At 42.5% G+C, this 19,325-nt stretch overlaps 1 protein-coding gene across 2 annotated transcripts in view; it reads right to left on the bottom strand.

Moving 5' to 3' along the window:
- Positions 1-1,932: 1,932 nt before the first annotated feature.
- LOC121455077 (cyclic AMP-dependent transcription factor ATF-6 alpha) overlaps positions 1,933-19,325 on the bottom strand; it is a 174,269-nt gene continuing 156,876 nt past the window's right edge. For both annotated transcript variants that reach the window (XM_041662612.1, XM_041662613.1), the window contains exon 16: positions 1,933-7,438. In XM_041662612.1, coding sequence (XP_041518546.1) covers positions 7,230-7,438 — 209 coding nt within the window. In that variant the 3' untranslated portion in view covers positions 1,933-7,229. The remainder of the gene's footprint in view (positions 7,439-19,325) is intronic.

Here is a 19,325-nt window from a genome sequence, read left to right as displayed (position 1 = left end):
GTTTCCCACAGCCCAATGCAAGATGTTCAAGCCTGGTGCAGCACTTAAGAGTCTGTGGTTAAAGGTTCACATTCCAGGGCCATGTCTTCTATCCCACTGTCTGTGAGGAAACATCCGAGCATCCCCACCAGCTCTCCTGGTGCTTAGACAGTGGAGTGGCCACAGAGACTTGAGAAGCCAAGCTGGACACCTGGAAATGGAAGTCAGAGATGGAGTCCAAGGCTCTGAGTCCTTCCTGGATACCTAGTTCACTGTTTATAGAATTATGGGTTATTTCTGTAAACAACTGGAGACAGACTTTTTCAAATTGGTCTTACAGGGTTCTTCCTCTAAGAGAGAACAGGTTTCCAAAGTCTTGTAAGCAGTCAATGCTATAAAATGACCCGTTTATTACTATACTTTGTTGCACTTACAGTAAGACAGATCCTTTGGTGCTGGACCAATGTATTGCTTGATTGGTAATCTCTCACCGTCTCATGGTCCAACACCCTCACCAGGAGATAATTCTGCAAGGAGAACTCTTCAAGCAGGGAAACGTGATCAGAAGAGCAGGCAGTGGATTCATCCTGGGAATAGGGTCGCACGTCATGTCCCACTGTGAAACTCATACAGATGGAGACCACAAAGGCCAATGTCCAGGGGAGGCAGAGCAACAGCTGCTCTCCACGCAGTCAGCATTGAGTGTGTGTCTTCTAAGGGAGTGAGTCACCCACAGCAACCTCCTCAGCACCACTGGACCCTTGCCTTTGAGTGATGTTCTCCTTTTGGGAACAAGCCTCAGCACTCTGAGCATGTATCACTTGGTTTCTTTCTCTCAGCTTTGTCACCTGTTGTCATCCTTTATGGATGACCTCCAAGGGCGACTGGCAATGTAGAAGGCTATGACTTTATAATCCTCAGGCTTAGCTTCACTAAATGTACTAGTCGTGAGATCCTGAGCCAGTTAATCCCTTCTGTTTCTTCGTCTGTGATGTGTGTGGATAATGACGTCTATGACTAAGCTGATATCTTTTAAAAATTCTTTGGCGTATATATATATATATATATATATATATATATATATATATATATATTTTCTCTGCATGTATGTGTATATATATGCCTTGGATTCCCTGGAACTGAAAATGGAAATAGTTATGATTTGCCATGTGGATTCTGGGAAAAGAACCCCAGTCTTCTGGAAAAAGAGACAGTGCTCTTAACCACTGAGCCATCTTTCCAGGCTGACTGACCGTTTTAAAGCTTAACTATAACGTCTATCACAATGTCTGGCAGAAAGTTACATCTTCAATAGGCAACAGCTATCATCACTAACTGAACTAAGGAAGGATTCTCTTCTAGTGTTTGTACTGATCATATCACATGAACGCGATGCAATGAAACGTGGTAGATTTTGTGGTAAGCAAAACACTGGATCTGAGTCTCTATGCGAAAAGGAATAGTCAGAGAAATTGCAGGGTCACAACAGAAGAGTCCTCTATTCAAGAAACCATGTACTGTGCAACCAAGTGACCTTTGCAACTGTCTTTCAAGATTCTAAAACTGGCTTGATCTACATCCCACATAGAGTCTGAAGTCAATGCTCGCGTTAAACCGCTGTCAGTCACAGAGACTAGCGTCATTCGCCGTGGCACTGACATCCCAAGCTGGGGAAGGGCTTTTGGTAGAGACTGGATCTGTAGTTAGGTAACCCTGATGATGCGGATGTTAAGGTACAGATTTTAGATGATTCTAATCCTTGATGTGATTGTAGTTGTCTGGACACAACAATAAAGGAAAAGTTTCTTGGCCTATCCTGGGAAAACAGTAGAAAGAAGCTTGGTGTTTCATTTCAACACACACAAACCACAAAACGTCTTTAGGCTTCCCTTCCCATTACTAACTACTAACATTGAAATTCATTTGTTTTGTCTTTCTACAGACAGACAAACCAAGTTTTAAAACTCTTTATTTGGATCTTAGAGAAAGAACAGGTATTGCATTATAAAGACTTATTGGAGAGTATGAAATAGTCTGCTGCCATTGTTTATTGTAAACGGACATAATTATTAAAGAAGAGAACAATATATCTTCCCCAATTCCTTAAACACATGGTGAGACAGGCTCTCACATAGCCCAGGATGACCTAAACTCCTGATCTTCCCACCTCCACCTCCCAAGGGCTAGGACTCCAAGCATACTCCACCATGCCTGGTACTGGTGAAGGAAGTCATGGCTTCAGGCGTTCTAAACAAGCACATCTGAGCTACATACCCATCTCCCAACATCCCTAAATGATCATGGATATAGTTCTACTGGCTTTAGCTGCGTCTTATTACCATGAGGAGGGGGAAAAAAATCTAGAATCTCAAAGACTAGTAGTGTTTCGTAGCTTTCAACATCTCCTGAATCCTGGCAACTACTCAGAAACCAGAGTGATAATTACAACAGGTCAATCGGTACACACTTGCCATGAAGTCAATCTACTAGTTCAGTCTGGGATTCGCATACTGGGGAAAATGCCACACTTCCTGGTTTACTTAACTATAGTCAGTTAACTGAGGACAAAAAACACACCAGTGTGGTATTTGTTGACCTTGACAAGTAACTTATTTATTCTTTAGTTCTTAAACCCAATATAAGTTAAGTCTTTTCATGCACTAAGTCTGCAATGCTTAAGGTTAGTGGAACACAGGGTCATTCTGTAACACTGGCTAGCCAGGACATAACTCAGTAAATGTCCTAACCACACAGGCTTATCATTCCTTTTTTCATAGATCTATGTGTACCTGACAGATATTGCTGAAGGTTCTAGTAATATCCAAAATAAACTATGTTTTAAGCTTAGTTATTAAAAATATAAGCTAATAGAATACTAATAGAATTTTCTTAGGCAGGAGAAAACGGTATTTCTTCTATGTGCATAGTTCCTTTTGGACTCTGGTGATATCACATAGGTAGTCCAGAAGTTATTTAAAAATCACCCGTGATTCCCTTAGTGGGGGCTGGGGAGGAATGTCTCCTCCAAGTGCTATGAGGGTGGAAATAACAATGTCTTCATTCCATTATGTTTCTTCTGTGCTCTACTTTTTTTTCTGTTAGAATTATGACACAGTATATTCATATTAGCAGGAAAAAAATCATTACTTACCTAAGTTAAAATGGCCTACAACTGATGAAAAGAACATGTGGGTAGAGAAAATGGGGTCTGTAGATGGCAATAAGCGTCTATCAATTGTGGTGAGATGCAGCGTGCTTGGGGGTGGATTCCTGTGATGGAGCTACCGTATGAGTGTCTCACTTGGACATGCAGGTCTATCTGTGTACCTGCTGAAGGAAGCAGCCAGCCCCTCCAGCTGAGGTGGGAAGAATGCCTCCACAGGTGGGCACCTCCGTGAGTTCAGACGAAAGGGGAGGGCATAGGATCAGACCCTGGCTCTCTAGGCCAAAGGAGTTCAAGAGACTGCGTCTCATAGGCCACTGAAGCAGAAGCTGGACTGGAAGCTTTCAGTGGGGAAGGAGGTCACACACAGTCCCCGGGCCATCCCTGTAGTACATTTCTGTCAGATTTCAGAGTCAAATGACAAGACTGAAACTGTGGGAGTTCTCCCTTGTCAAATGTTCTAGTCATGGCAGCCATGTCCAAGAGCGTACCGCTAAGGTGACTATTGGGGAATATTTGTCCAGGACAGAGATTTGGGCCAGCAAGACTGACAGGACAGTGTCTCTCTAAAGATGAGAGAAAAGTCAGTTTGAATCCCAGTTCCTTCTCTGTTTTTAAGTAACAGCTTTTTGGGAAATCTTAGGAAAGAATTGCATGATGTTGTCACTTTCAAGTACGTCCTTGTCTGCTTCTTTATTATTACTGTTTTTATTTATGTGCATGTGTTTGTGTGAGTGAGTACCATGTATGTGCAGATGCCTATGGAGGCCAGAAGAGGGCATTGGATCCTCTGGAGCTGGCATTACAGGCAGTTGTGAGCAGGAGTTGTGCTGTGGGTGTTGGGAATAGAACTTGGGTCCTCTGGAAAAGCAGCAAGGACTCTCAACAACTGAGCCATCTCGCCAGTCCAGTGCTAACAAGAAAGACGAAAAGGGGCCAACTTTGTGCTGCAACTTCATAAGGAAGAAATTAGAAGGCTGCCATGAACCTATAACAATGGGACTCTGGCCAGTGGTCTAAGGCGAAGATGCTGTACTCCACGCGTGGCAAGAACAACATCTGTCCCCACGCTCCTTTCTCGTCGCCTCTTAACTGAAAGCAGGCTTACGTTCCATTCTAAGGGAGCTGTTCTCTGAGCTAACCCCAGAGAGAAGCAGTTAACAGGAGGAAACATCCACTTACTTCCACTGAATTTCAAAACTGGGGACTTGGAAACACATGAAGGACCCCCTGTCAGCCTCCGTCCTCACTTCCCAGCATCTCAGTACCAACAGTCCAGAGCACAGAACCATCTAGTAACAGGTGGATGACTTCCTGGGAATGGAACTAATTTAAGAAGCAGATTTACTTATTTTTATGTATATCAGTGTTTTGCCTGCACATGTGTGTGCACCATGTGTGTGACTGGTGCCTGCAGAAGTCAGGAAAAGGCATAGGATCCCCTGGAACTGGAGTTACAGATGGCTGTGACCTGTGAACTGAACCTGGGTCTTCTGGAAGAGCAGTAAGTGCTGTTAACCACTGAGCCAGCTCTCTAGCTCAAATTTATTTAATTTTTCATAATCTTGCAAAATCACATTTCAAAACTTAATAAGTTAAAAATATATATATTATGTACACATATAGCTCCTATATTTCCAGGCTATAAACCGCCAAAGGCAATCTCATCAAAATAAAAAATAAAACCTGAATGTCTGCTCAGTTGGTTCCAGTACAGCAGCTTTCCTTTCCAATGGGCCCCGAGCTAGCACGCAAACGTTAAGATAAAAACTGCTGCATCCACAGCGGTAGCTCTTTCAGCAAATTAAACAGCAGGATGTGTCTGCGTATCTGCCAAGTGCCTTTCCCTTGTTTCCTGAAACTACCCTGAGGAGGACCGCATTTCTCATCCCTCAGGATGGACTTAGCGATGGGAAGGACAAGCCCTGGAGGGCTAGTGAGGGCAGAGATGGCAAGGCTCCAAGGCTCCAGAGTACTTTTGGACAGCCCTTCCCAGTTCCTGTGCTGTATGCCTGCCTGCTCTTTGGCTGGCCTTCCTCCCAACCATCATCCCCAATGTCACTTGTCGGAGAGGCATCAGCTTTAGTAAGTGTGACACTAAAGGCCTTTGGTCTGAGGAACTGGTAGAATGAACACAACAGAGCAGAGATGCAAAAGGCAAGGGGGCCCCAGATGGCTTCTTCTTGTGTGCTACAGCGGGAGGGAGAGGTACCACTGGAATCACTTCAGATATTACTGGTGTCTTCCAGCAGGTCAGTAGGGGGAATGACGATGCTGCCACTGCCTACAGCCATGACCACACCCTCTCTTTGGGCTCCTTCACAGGCAGGGAGGAACAAGGCCACAGGGTATCCCACCTCCCTCACAAATGGCTACCCCTGAAAGTACTTCATGTATTTGCTATCTATTCCTTGGTACCCATTAGAAGACCAGTTCCCAGGGAAAACAGGTCCGTCTGCAATTCACCAAAGAGCCCATCAGGATGAACTGCGGCACTGAATTCCAACAGTTTGCACTGTAGAAAAAGGAGGCAGCTGCACTACTGGAACTCCAGATTCCCAGGTAAAACAGCAAGAGTGGCCCTGCCCCAAGATCATCTCATTAGCTTGGAGGACAGCAACAATGTCCAGAAAATGGTTGTTGGTGAGGGGCTAGGCACCATGGGGTCACAGGCAGAAAACAAGCAGACTGCATACAACCTTTGAGGGTTGTGTGGACTGGAAAGGAAACACCTGACAGAGACTTGAAAGCCAACTGTGAAAATTCTATCAAAAGCTCTGAAGGAGTTCTCACTTCAGAAGGACGGCAGTGCATAGGAAGAGTGGGAGTCCTGGCACCGTTTCTGTGAATTTACCAGGGTACAATGTACAGCACAATAGGAAAGCTGCTTGCTATGGTAAGGGAACAGGCAAAATACAATGAAATGTATATGAACATAACTTTTGATTTTCATTTTATTTTATTGTTTTGAGATGGTCTCTCTATTTAGCTTTGGCTGTCCTGGAACTCAATATGTAGACCAGGCCAACCTTAAACTTAGAGGCTGCCCTGCCTCCTAAGTGGTGCTAACATTAAAGGCATATGCCTAGCTATAGCTTTTTTTTCTTCTTTCCTTCCTTCTTTGCAAATTTTGCCACAATATGGCACAGCCTCTCAGTGGGAATCCATGCTTGCTGTGTGCATAGTCAGTTTTTCAGGGAAAACTCTCTAGTCTTGTTTAAATCTGAAGTCACCTCCAAGGTCCTTTGCCGAGTTTGGTTTCATAGGAGTGTGTCCTAGGCTGAGGATTCACAATGAAAGGGAAGCATTTGCCCTGAGGTCCTTAGAGTCTGTGCTGATGGTAGCACTCCCAGAGAAAAGGGAGCTGTGGCTCTAAACTTACACTGCCCGTCTCAGCTCCCAGTGTTTAAATACAAGTGCACACGGACTCACCGCCTTTCCTGTACTCCACAACTGGCTGCCTCTCGCCTTCTTCTAGTGTGCGGCTCACTCTCTGACCCCACAACAGTTATTTGTTCAGGGCTGAACCACAAATCACAAGTAAAAATAAACTTTACCAACCGGGGACAATCCTTTTACCCAAAATTCCAAACTGTTTTGACTCTTTGTGGGATGTTTTTGGCTGTTTAGCTTTTTGAAATGTGTTTTCTCAAGTGTAATATTCAGAATGAATTTGAGTTGAAGGAGAGAGAAAGCCAATTGGTGGAAACCACATGAGCATGTGTTCTAAAGCTTTAAATGAAAATCGCTTTACTGTGCAAGGAAGTGCAGTGGACAAAAGAGGAGGTGGGTGGCATCTGAAGGAAGACTAAGAACAAAGATATCCAGTAGGAAAAGCAGTGCGGAAAACTCAACAGAATAACCAACACCAGGCGACACCGCGACACGGCTGCACCGCCGAGAGGACTGCTCTCTTGCTAGCATGGTCCACACAGTGGGCAGACGGTGAAGATCAGAGCAGCTTCTTGTTCTTGTTTTCTTTCCCTGAGTCGCAGCACAAGGCAGTTCTCCCCTTGCCATGGGGCAGAGAGCAGCACTCCTCACCGGCTCTTCACTCCTCTGCTTTCTTCCCAGTGCAGCTGGGGTACTACTGTAACGACTCAGGAATGGTGCTGACCACATGGGTCGTCTCTGTGGCTGTGGGAGGGGGACCAAAGAAGGTGTTGGTTTGGTTCCTCTGATGATCTCGGAGGTAAGGAGGAACAGAGGAGCTCTTGATGTGGAGGATCCTGGTGTCCATCACCTGACAGTCAATCTGCATCATCACTTCATAGTCCTGCCCATTGATCACGTTATCTGGAGAGCAGACACAGGGATAGACAGTCAACAGGGTGCGAGCCATCACTACACTTTCAAGCATGGACAGGAGTTTATTAGTTCTTTCCTCAGGTCTAGTTCTCCAAGGGTCTTCTGTGGTTCAGAAGAGCTGTGCCCTTACCTCCATCTGTGGAGACTGAGACACCAGACAGCTGAAGACATCGGTCCCAACAAGGAAGACACGGTAAGGCCCTTAGACCCTCCATTTCACTGGAGTCCTTGTTTAAGGATCACTTACACTTTGTGCTTTAGTTGCTCACCTGTCGTTAACCTGCACCTCCCCTGGAAAGTCTCCTGGACTCCTCACTCCACGGAGTTTTCTCTAGATACCCATTGTTTGTTTCTCATTCTTACTTTATTGCCCTTCCTCCTCCCCTTGTCACTACTTACATTCTCATACCTTCAAATCTAAAACACTAGAAACTACATGTTCCCCAACAGGTACCCTAGTACCTTACTGGGGACACAAGTGATGCATACAGTGAGCATGACCCAAACTCCCAAGAACACTGGGATGTCAGCAGATGGAGGTAATTAAAGCCTAAGAGTGGAGGTCATTTACTCAATAAAATCATAGCAGAAAATATCCAAGCCCAGAGAAGGAAATGGACATCCGAATACATGAGCATTTAGAGCCCCAAAGAGCTATGACCAGACAATCTTTCCATGACACATTCAATCACAGTTAAGGTGTGTTAGTGTTTCTGTTGCTGTAATAAAATACCCCAACATGGGAAACTTAAGAAAGGAAGAGTTATTCTGCCTCACAGTTCAAGGTACGTCCACCATGGAGAGGAAGCCAGGATGGCAGAAGCCTGAGGCAGCTGGTGACATTGCATCCACAGGCAAGCATCAGACAGAGATGAATGCACGCTGCACACTGCTGCACAGCTTCTGATCTCCATTTTCACAGTCCAGGATCCCATCCAGGGAACAGCCCCACCCCACAGAGGGAATATGTCATCACACCTCTATTGAAGCAATCAAGAAACTTCCCATAGCCACGGCCAAAGGCCCATCTCTTGGGTTATTCTAGATTCTGTCAAACTGACAACACTAACTGTTACAGGCGTCAAAAGTGCAAAGCTAAGAAACAATATATTAAAAGGTGCAAGGGAAAATGCTGATTCACACACAAATGAGACGTATCAGAATAACGTCAGATTTCATGTTGGCAACCTTAAAAGCCAAGAAAGCATGGAATGATACTTTAAGCCCTAATCATAAAGAACTCAAGAACATGATACTCAACAAGTTATTTCTTGACATTTCCAGATAACCACAGACTAAGGCAATCAATGACAACCTAGCCAGCATTGCAGAAACACTTAAAGGAATACTGTGCACTAAGAAAGGAGAAAGAGTCTTATTCATGAGACAAAGGAGAGCTGAGAAGGAGTTCATTATGCACAACACAGGAAATCTCTAATACTAATGGGAGGAAGAAAATAACTACCAATAACTCAACCAACCAGAACAACCAATGGTTGGTGATTGGTGCCAAAACCACCACCAAAGCAACCAATGGAAATAGCAAGCCCCTCTCTTTAATATCCTTAAAAGCAATGACCTCAACTAACCATTGAAATAATACAGATTGATTGGATTAAAAATAAATGTCATTATTACTTGTCTCTAAGAAACATACTAGGGGTCCTGCCACACGGACGAGCATGTATGTGTTGGAGAATGGGAGAGAAAGAGAAGTTGAGTGTTTGTGTGCTATGAAGAAAGGTGAAACCTGAGATGTAACGGTGGTGAGGAACGGCCTGAAGTGAGAGGCCTATGCTGTCACCCAAGGCACCAGCGGTGGCATGGGCGCAGGAGAGCTGATGGGCTGACCAACTCGGCTACCACCCAGGCCTATATCTAGGGCTTTAAGTTGATTTACCCCAACATCTACCCCGTTGGTCCAGTGGAACCATAGCTTCAGGATCTCCACAACTTAGGACAATAGCAGGATATCTGAGAGAAGTCTCGGTGAGGGTTGGGTATTGATGGTGTAGCAGACCAATAACTCATTGCAATGAACATCTTCAAGTAAAGCTATCTGGGCAAAAGGATCTACTGCGTGACAGCTTCCAATGGTGCTGAGAGATAAGTGTGTGATAAGGGGATGGAAAAGATGGAGGCGCGGAGTGGCACATGCCCAGCAGAAATGGAGATGCAACAGCTGTGATGGGTGTGAGAGAAGGCTGTGGTTGACAGGGGTGCAGGTTGTCGCCCAGAGGGATTGGTGAGATGTTTTTGTTGTTGTGTTGCTTTTTTAATTTAACTTTTTTATTTTGTTTTGGCACAGGGAGGTTACAAGGGTGGAGGTGCATACAGAAGAACTGGGAAATGAGTAATATTAGAGTGTATGATGTGAAATTCATGAAGGATCAATGAAAAATTATGGTATTAAAAAAGAGATGGAGAGAGAAAGAGAAACACAAGTCACTGGCAAAATTATCTAACAAACTAAAAGTCAAAGGATGGAATCAACCTTCCCAGCAAATATCAACAGGCTGGCAGAGCTGGTAAAGTAGACTTCAAACAAAACCTAATCAGAAGAATAAGCCAGGACCTATGAGCAAAGGGAACACATGAAGATCATACATCAGGACAAAGATGATCTCATTTCAGGGATGCAAAGTTGGATCAACATGTGCAAATCAATAAATGTAACACAACATGCAAATCGACTTAAAAGGCAGGAATGAATTAACCATCTCAGTACATACAGAAAAGGTACCTGACAAAAGTTCTATTGCAAAGAAAGTAGGAGCAGAAGGAATATTCCATACAAAGACAATATATAACAAACCTGCAGTCAATGTTATGTTAAACAAAGAAAAAGCATTTTTTCTGAAATCTGGAAAGATATACAAGTGCCTTCTTTCTTCTCTCATTCAATAGAATGCTCAAAGTCTTAGCTAGAGCAATAAGGAAAGAAATAAAAGGGTTATAAACAGCAAAGTGACTCAATTGACCCTATTTCAGGTGACACCATTCTCTACATAAAAACACCTACGGGTTTCACTTCTCAAGGTACAGTGAAGACGACAAGACCCTTAGATCTGTGTTTTCAGCAATGGAGCAGGATGCAAAATCAACCTGCTAAAATCAGTAGTTTTCCTATATACCAACAACAATGAATTTACCAAGAAAGAAACTAAGAACAATTATTCCATTCAAAATAGCCTCAATTATAACAGTAAGAAAATCCCTAGGAGTATGTCTAACCAAGAAGGTAAAAGGACTCTATAATCAAAATTCTAAGGCACCAAAGAAAGAAGCTAAATATACTAGAAAATATAAAGACTGTCCATGTTCATAGATTAGCAGAATATTATGAAAATGGCTATATTGCCAAATATAGTCTACGATATACTATGTGTATCTATATAGACCATATGCATAGTGTATCTATAAAGTTTTATTTAGCAAATGTATAGCTGATTGAACCTGTTTATGCATCTCCACCCTTTGTGTTTCTGGTGGAAACCACTTGGGCTCTGCCTTGAAACCAGCTTGATAAGTCCTTTACTAAGTAGCTCCTGAAGGGTTGTACATTTCAAAAAAAGAAAACTTTATTAAATCAAAGCAAAAACAAAAAGTTTCTGCACAGCAAAGGAAACTATCAGCATATTAACCCTCCCACCTAAAAACTTTGCCAGCTATACTTCAGATAGGGTTAGTATTTAGAATATATTAAAAAACTGTAAAAATTAAAACACCCATATTACCCTGGTGCGGGAGAATTGTCTGTTTTCTGTCAATCATGTTATAAATAAAGGCTGACTGGCCAGGCAGGAAATATAGGCGGGAAAACCAGACAGGAAGTAGAAATGATGTAATGAGAACAGGAGAATTCTGGGAAGGAGGAAGTTGATTCCTCCCACTCCTGCCTAGACCACGGAAGCAGCAAGATGTGATCTGCCCCACTGAAAAAGGTACTGAGCCACATGGCTAAAATAGATCAGAAAAATAGATTAATCAAGATGTGAGAGTTAGCCAGTGAGAGGCTAGAGCTAATGGGCCAATCAGCTTATAATTTATGGAGACCTATGTGTGATTTTCTTTGGGGTTAAACAGTTGTGGGGTACCAGGCAGGACAGAAACACAAACAAAAAAGCCAGTTCCCCATTCGTGTTACATTACCTCCCCCCCCCCAAAAAAAACTTTGCCAGCTATAGTTGAGGCAGGGTTAGTATCTAGAACATTATAAAAATAACTGTAAAAATTAAAACACCCCAAATTCCAATCAGTCAACAAACACTCTAATGAACAGGGCTTCTCAAAAGAGACACAGATGACCCCACAAGAATTTGTGAAAGTATTCAACATCCCTAGTTACCAATAAAATGCAAATTAAAGCTACTTAAGGATTCCATCTCATTCCAGTCAGATGGCTAAGATCAGCAAAGCAGCACAAATGCTAGTGAGGATGGAGGAAAGAGAAGCCCTTTCCCTGACTGGGGAGTATAAGCTACACAACCACTACAGGAATCAATACAGAGCTTGTCACAAAGACAGAATCATAGGACCCAGCTATATCTTTCTTGGGTATGCCTCAGAAAGGTTTCTGGGTTCTACCACAGAGATAGCTTACTGCTGGAGTATTCACAATAACTAAGCAGCCCATCAGCAGATACATGAGTAAAGAAAACATGGGACATATATACAATGGAACCTTACTCGGTCAGGAAGAAAAGTGACATCATGACATTTTCAGGAAAATGGATGAGACTACAAATTGTTATGTGAAATAAAGTAAGTCAGATTCACAAAGAAATACTGCATGATTTCTTTTGTATATGAATCTTAGATTTTAATTACATGTATGTGTGTGTGTGTGTGTGTGTGTGTGTGTGTGTATGTATGCAGGGAATGGGTACATGCCATGAAACTAGAAGAGGAACCATGGAAGTGGAAAAAGGTCTTAGGACGAAGAGACGAGACAAAGAGTAACAGAATACAAGTGACTTGAGAGTTGGGGTGGGGAAGAAGAACGACAAAAACAAAGAATGTTTGCAATGCCATAATAAAACCCAATACTGCAACACTCTTTTCTAAAATACTGAAAGTTCTATTTATGGTTTTAAACACAAGGGCTGGAATCACTGTGAGAGCTAACATCACATGGCACCAGTGTGCAGACACTGTGTCTTGTTTGCTTTCCACATAGTGAATTACATTTTAGAGCAACTGGATCAGAAGGTTTAGAGTAGAGCAGAGCACAGGGGAGAATATTTAAGCCCGTATTTTGCCCTTCAACGATGGAGAGAACTGTCAAAGGAACAAACCATATGGGTGGTAAAGAGACCTTCATCAGGGAGATTAGTCCCTTTACCCGTACAGTTCCTAAAGATTTGCTTATTCATGTATATGGGTGTTTTGCCTGTATGTACATCCGCACACCAGAAGAAGTCATCAGGGACTACAGTTATAGATGGTTATAACCTGCCTTGTGGGTGCTGGAAATTGAACTCAGGACCTCTGGAAGAACAGCCTGTGCTCTTAACCACTGAGCCATTTCTCCAGCCCCACCAGTACAGCTTCTAACTCCATTTGATTCTCCTAACTGTGATTTTAACAGTGAAGACAGAAAAGAACTCATGGACATCAGGTAGTCATGCTCTTTCTCAGGGATCACTGGATCACCACTACAGCCATACTATAGTAGGACAATACACATTTCCAGAGTAGCAGATCCCATGCCGAAGTGCAGTTCCAGTGTTAGACTGAAGGGAAAGCTTAGTTCTTACAGACAGTAGTGGTATCTGTAAGGAACACAAAGCCAAGTAGAGTCCTGCTAAATACACACACAGGGTTACTCTGCCACTAATTTAAAGATTGGTTTTCGTCATTCTTATTTTGTGTGTGAGCACTTGTGTGCTCATGTGCATGTGAATGTGGCGCGCACACATGCACATGCATGCACGCAGGTACCAGATGAAAGTTAGATCCCCTGGAGTTGGAGTTTCGGTGATAGTGATAGTGAGCTACCTGGCTGTTGTGGGATATTTTGTTCATACTCTGACACTCTAGACTGTCAATAAAGTTTACTTTAAATAAGAGGGCACTAGCGGACCAAAATTAGTCATAGAGGTTTTGGAGGACCAACACCATTTAGAGAGACACCGGAAGTAGTAGGGAGGGGCTTAGAAAGACTCTCTTTTGGATTGAGGAAGGTAAGAGAGAGGAGGTCACTGGTTGCTTCTCCACTGCTTCTCTGATCATTTAGGTTCTTACCCCAATATATCACTCCCGAGTTTTTATTGATAAGGAATAATTAGATAAATGCTTCTCCTGACGTGGGTGCTGGAAACCGAATTCCAGTCCTCTGGAAAAGCAGCATGTGCTCTTAGCCCCTGAATCGTCTCTGCAGCCTCCATTAGCATGAATTTGAAATACTCAGATACATACTCCCCCCTTGCTTCCTAAGAGGGTGAAAGCCTTTTACTTCAGGGCCAAATTACTCATTTGTATTCCCGGGTGGTCATTTTCCAAGTTGTAATAAATGAAATGATGAGAGAATTATAAACAGATAATATTTCTCAATCTCAGCTGAATATCCACGGCACTACAGCAGAAGCTCGGAGAACTTGGAAGACTGCTCAGGAGTCAACGTGGCATCTGATTTTGCATTTTCATCTGTCAGTCTGGAGCTGTGTTTCTGGGACAGCCCACTCATATACTACCTTTCTATTATCATCATACAAAGCCAAATAGTAACTTTTAAATTTGAAGACTTTTTAGTGACAAAGAGCTCAGATTAAAAGTCAAATTCTTCCTGTCCCATTATCCTTTCTTTGAACTTTTACACTAGATATGGCAAGCATTTTGGAAGAAAACCCAAAGTTTGACATTTGGTCTTCAGACTGCACTGTTGTGTTTGGGGAAAGTGAGCCACAAGGCTTGTCACACAGAAAGGTGGGACAGCTCGAGACATCTAGTCTGGGGTGTTTTCACTGGAATCCAATGCATTTCAGAGACTCTATACAGACTCTGAACTGTAAAAAATGTTTTGGAAAACAGAGTCTATTAGATTCTTAAAAATTAAAAAATAAAATTATTAAAAAAAGAAACCACTAGATAAATCTAATAACCTATTCATTTTATACTGTATGATACATTTTTTTCTATTGTAAATCCAAGGGAAAATATCCCTGTGCCTTAAAAGGTTAGTCATTGCCAAAACATTCTCATTGGTGATCCGTTTCCCCTTACAACCTTGTAAGTCTCTTCGATTACAACTGAAGTTAATTTCCTTCTTTTCGGCCTTACTAGAGATGCAGAACAGCTGGCTGCTGCTGTGCACCAACTAACCTCTTCTCTAAGGCCACTGCTATAGCAGCTTAACATTAATTTTCCAAGTTGTGACTCCATGCAATGGATTTCAAATTGTTTATCGTCATACAACTAAATTTGAATGTCTAGAAGTTAGCTAGTGTTTCACATTGAATTATTTTCCAGAAAGTAGAAGGTGGAAGAAAGACATTCTGTTAATGTATTTGGAATTATTTCATTTAGCACATGTGACCAAGTTCAGATTCCAAGGTGCCACACCAGCCATTTCCTTTTGGAAGCACAGTCAGTCACTGTGGTGTGTGTGTGTGTGTGTGTGTGTGTGTGTGTGTGTGTGTGTGTATGAATGCACACATGTACTGCAGCACAGAAGATCAAATAATGGAAAACACATGTCAGAGACATGAAATACATATTACTAACTTTTACTGTTTTTTTTTCCCCCAACTAACTCAGAATCCAGATGACAGTTTAAGATCAGACTGGGCTCTCTAGTGTAGTTTCAACCACCTGCAGAAGATACTAGATACACATACCTGCTGTAGTTTAAACATCAAGAAGAGATGAAAAACCTAAAAATATAAGTTCTAAAAGAAAACTAAAGTTTGGATTGCAAATCTAAGAGCTCCTAGCTATGGTTGAAATGACACTGTTGTCTTAAATCCAACCAGGAGGCTCAGGGTAACTCTGGTCTAGGTGGCTTTAAAATAATTCTGTTCTTCATTCCCTCCTCCTGACAGTGAGCTAGGCCATGGTGACTAAGATAAATGCTAGAAGACCATACCAGAACTAGACAGTAAATGAAGGCAGTGGAATTGAGGAAACCCCTCTGTAAGACATGTTAGACACATTCCTGCAACGCTGGGACTGAATGCAGGGTCTCTACCACTGAGCTATGCTGCCAACCCTGGATATTTTTATGATATGCCATTAGGTGTCACTGAGTTCCCAACATCTCTAAAGATAGGAGACTATAGCAGCACTGGTCTGCTCTGGGAGATTTTATAAAACAGTTCTTGGTTTCATATAGCCCAATCAGACAGTAAATGAGATTGTCACCATTACTGGTGTTTGAATTGCTGCAAATAAAGGAGGACAGATTGAGAAAGGCTCATGGTTACTCTATGTAAAACAAATTGTCATCCCACAGCACAGGCTGGCTTTAACTTTAGGCGATTCTCCTGCTTTACCCTTTCCACTGCTGAGATTACAGGTGTGAGTCACCATGGCTGGTCCAGGGTAACCTGATCTTGCTTAGGTCCCTATGGTGCTGGGCTGTGGGCTGTTTACACAGTGAGCAGGAAGAAGAGCAGGAGCTGTACCATTCACTGCAGGAACAGCAGACGAGGCTCCTGCTCCTTCTTTAAGACGCTGCCTTGGTTACCAGGTGAGCACCTCTGGAAAGCACAGCACCTTCAACTGATGCCAACAATTCGCTACTCAGTGTGAATACTGATCTAAGCAGGTCCTGAGAGAGGGCCTGAAGACTAGGGTTAGCCTTGGAGAGCAGGGGAGGGAGGGCCCTGAGAAAGAAACAGGGTCAGAATGCCAGCGGCTGGGACAGAGCACATATTTTAACAATGATGTCTTCAATGTTAATGTGAAGGGTTCTGCAAAGAGGGAGTCATGGTTTTCCCGATGAGAGGAACATGGTAACATTAGGTTAAGGAGCTTAGACCCAAGTTATGTAAAAAAGACCCATAAACCTTTCTCCCTCCCCAAATGTATACTTAATTTAAAAAGGAAGGAAGGAAGGAAAACAGAGGGAAGGAGGGAGGGAGGAAGGGAGGGAAAGTCATGCCTGTCTGGGAAACAGAACACAGAGGAGTCACAGTGCAGTGAAGGGGCTATGGGCTGGCGCTTCTACCAACAGATACATGGAAACCACAACATTCTCAAAAACATCCACCTGTGTGCTGGCACTTTTGAAGCATACAGAATTAGACGGAACTCTGATCCAAGCCTGGTAAAATGAATAAACCAAATATTTTACATTTAAAATCCATCGGGCAAATAAAAAGGAGAAGAGATGAAAGGCAGCACGCACAAGCACCGGAATGTGTTTCTGAATGCTCACAAGGGCGGCGAAGCCAGGAAAGGTGTCTGAACATTCCAGGCAATGTGGAATTCTGAACAGCTTGTAAACACACAATAACTGAATTAAGCATAGTCTGCCAAGGGGCTATTAGTTGAGAGATGACTAACACAAAAACCAGAACTCTGATAGTAAACAGAACTAAATAACCAAAACTAACATAAAGCCTAATTTTTAAAAGTGACAGGACTTGACTCGAATTTGTAAAGAAGTATATATAAGATAGACTTATTTACTTGTTATTGTGTGTTTGTTTACCTGTATGTCTGTGAACCGTGTGTGGCAGCACCTGGTGACTGCAGAGACCAGGAGGTGTCTGGAATTGCAGTTATAGATGGTTTACAGCTGCCAATGTAGGTGCTAAGAACTGAACCTATGACCTATATGAAAGGGCAGCCAGGGCTGAGCCATCTCTCCATCGCCAAAGACAGATTCTCATCTAGAATCAGACACCAATTCTAACGAAGCAGTTTGCTCTATGCAAGCCTGGCTGGTGCCAGGGTATGCTGCTGATACCTGTACCCGAATCTGGGACACAATAGATGACATCAATGGAAACGAAATGGAAAACACAAGAGCCAGAAGCACAGTGACTAAAGAATACAGACATGCCATAACATCATCTGTCTGCGGTGGCTTCTCACTTCCATAAGGTAATTCTACTGTGCCAATATAACTCTAGTTGTGACACACATTCTGCTTTGGGGCACGTCAACATACCACACATTGCCAGTACTCTTATTTCTGCTTAGGGGAAACCCTTTTCTGCTATTTTGACCCACTCAGATTCTTCTACACAGTCCAACTCTAATCCCTAATTTAGTAAGTCCTAATTTAAGTGTTAACTTTTAAGAAACCGTCCATGAGGACTCCAATGCTGATATTCACTCTTATAAGTAATATGGAAATGACCCATTTCCTTAAACAATGGTAAGTAAAGAAAAGGAAATTAGGCTTCTTTAAAAGGAAGGGCTGACAAAAACTGGGAGTTGGATGAAATGAAAGGGGTTAAGGGTAGTGAGACTGGATGCTCCCCCTCATCACCTGGTAACAACACGGACTGAGTAACTGTCACACTACAGACGGTGACAGCACTTCCAACACAAGTATCTCGAGATGTAAGAACACCTGGAGGGGCATACAGTTCCCAGCAGCTGTCACAAATGCCCTTTGCCAGGAGAAATTAGAAAGTTTCTCTGATGGGAAGATTTTAGGATTGAAAGTGATCAAAGGCAGAGAAAAAATGAGGGGGATATCACACATTCAATTAAAACAAAACTAAATTTGTTAAATAGTTTAAGTTCTCTGGTTACTAAACAATGGGGATTTGGATAGGAAAGAGTTTTGTCCTGTTAGATTAGAAATGACATCATAAAGTGTGTATATGGGCCTAAAATAGTGACTATATAAATTCCAATGGACCCTTGATAGCTTTAGTGGTCCTGATAATTGAAGGTATTACTAGGACCAAGCAAACCAAACAAACCCTGACTGTTACTATATTAGTCTAAGCTTCATTGTTTTAATAAGGGCATTTTCATAAGGGCTTAATACAAATTAAATTTCTAGGAACATAACTGTTGATGATCTGCTTAATAAATACATCTCTGATGTGGGAGTGTCATATATCAATCTGTTGATTTCATTGGTTAAGCAATAAAGAAACTGCTTGGCTGGCCCTCATAGGTTAAAACATAGGTGGGAGGAGTAAACAGAACAGAATGCTGGGAGAAAGAAGCTGAGTCAGTGAGTCGCCATGATTCTCCCACTCCAGGCAGACGCAGGTTAAGATCATTCCTGGTAAGCCAGCTCGTGGGCTACACAGATTATAAGAAATGGGCTAGTCCAGGTGCGAGAGCTAGACTAGAAGAGGCTAGATAAAAATGGGCCAAGTAGTGTTTAAAAGAATACAGTTTCCGTGTAATTATTTCGGGTAAAGCTAGCCATGGGGGCGGCCGGGTGCTGGGGACGCAGTCCCACTGCTCTTATTTCAACACATCTCTGTACAAACCCTGATCATCTAATTCTCATAACAAAGTCTTAAATCAGATATAATTACGATTATTGCTGTTATTATTCCCATTTCAGAAACAAAGTAACTAAAACACAGACATCAAGGGCCTCACTGCTCAGTTGGAAAATGACAAAGTAGATCTTGACTTAGGCAGTAAGGCTACAGAAGTCATCCTTAAAACTATTTTATTAGGTTAGGAATATTTTTTCCTGAAATTAGAAAAATCAAGAAGTATTTATGATTTAAAAAATCAGATCATTTTCAGTATTAGAATCACCATTTGAGGATATCCTGATTAAAGTGCATGGTAGGTACCAGAACCAAAAGAGCTCAGCTCCGACATGTCTCACTCAGGTGGTTCTTCTGATTATGCCACCGCCCGCCCTCTTTAAAAACTGTTTTTTTTAAAACTTGAGTCTAATGGGTGAATAATGTGCCAGTTCCTTTCCTTCTTGTATATTAAC

Source organism: Microtus oregoni, unplaced genomic scaffold (assembly GCF_018167655.1).
Source record: "Microtus oregoni isolate MIOR12 unplaced genomic scaffold, Mior012 000013F_ref0000133, whole genome shotgun sequence".
Lineage (NCBI taxonomy): Eukaryota > Metazoa > Chordata > Mammalia > Rodentia > Cricetidae > Microtus > Microtus oregoni.
This window is presented reverse-complemented; position numbering and strand designations above follow the sequence as displayed.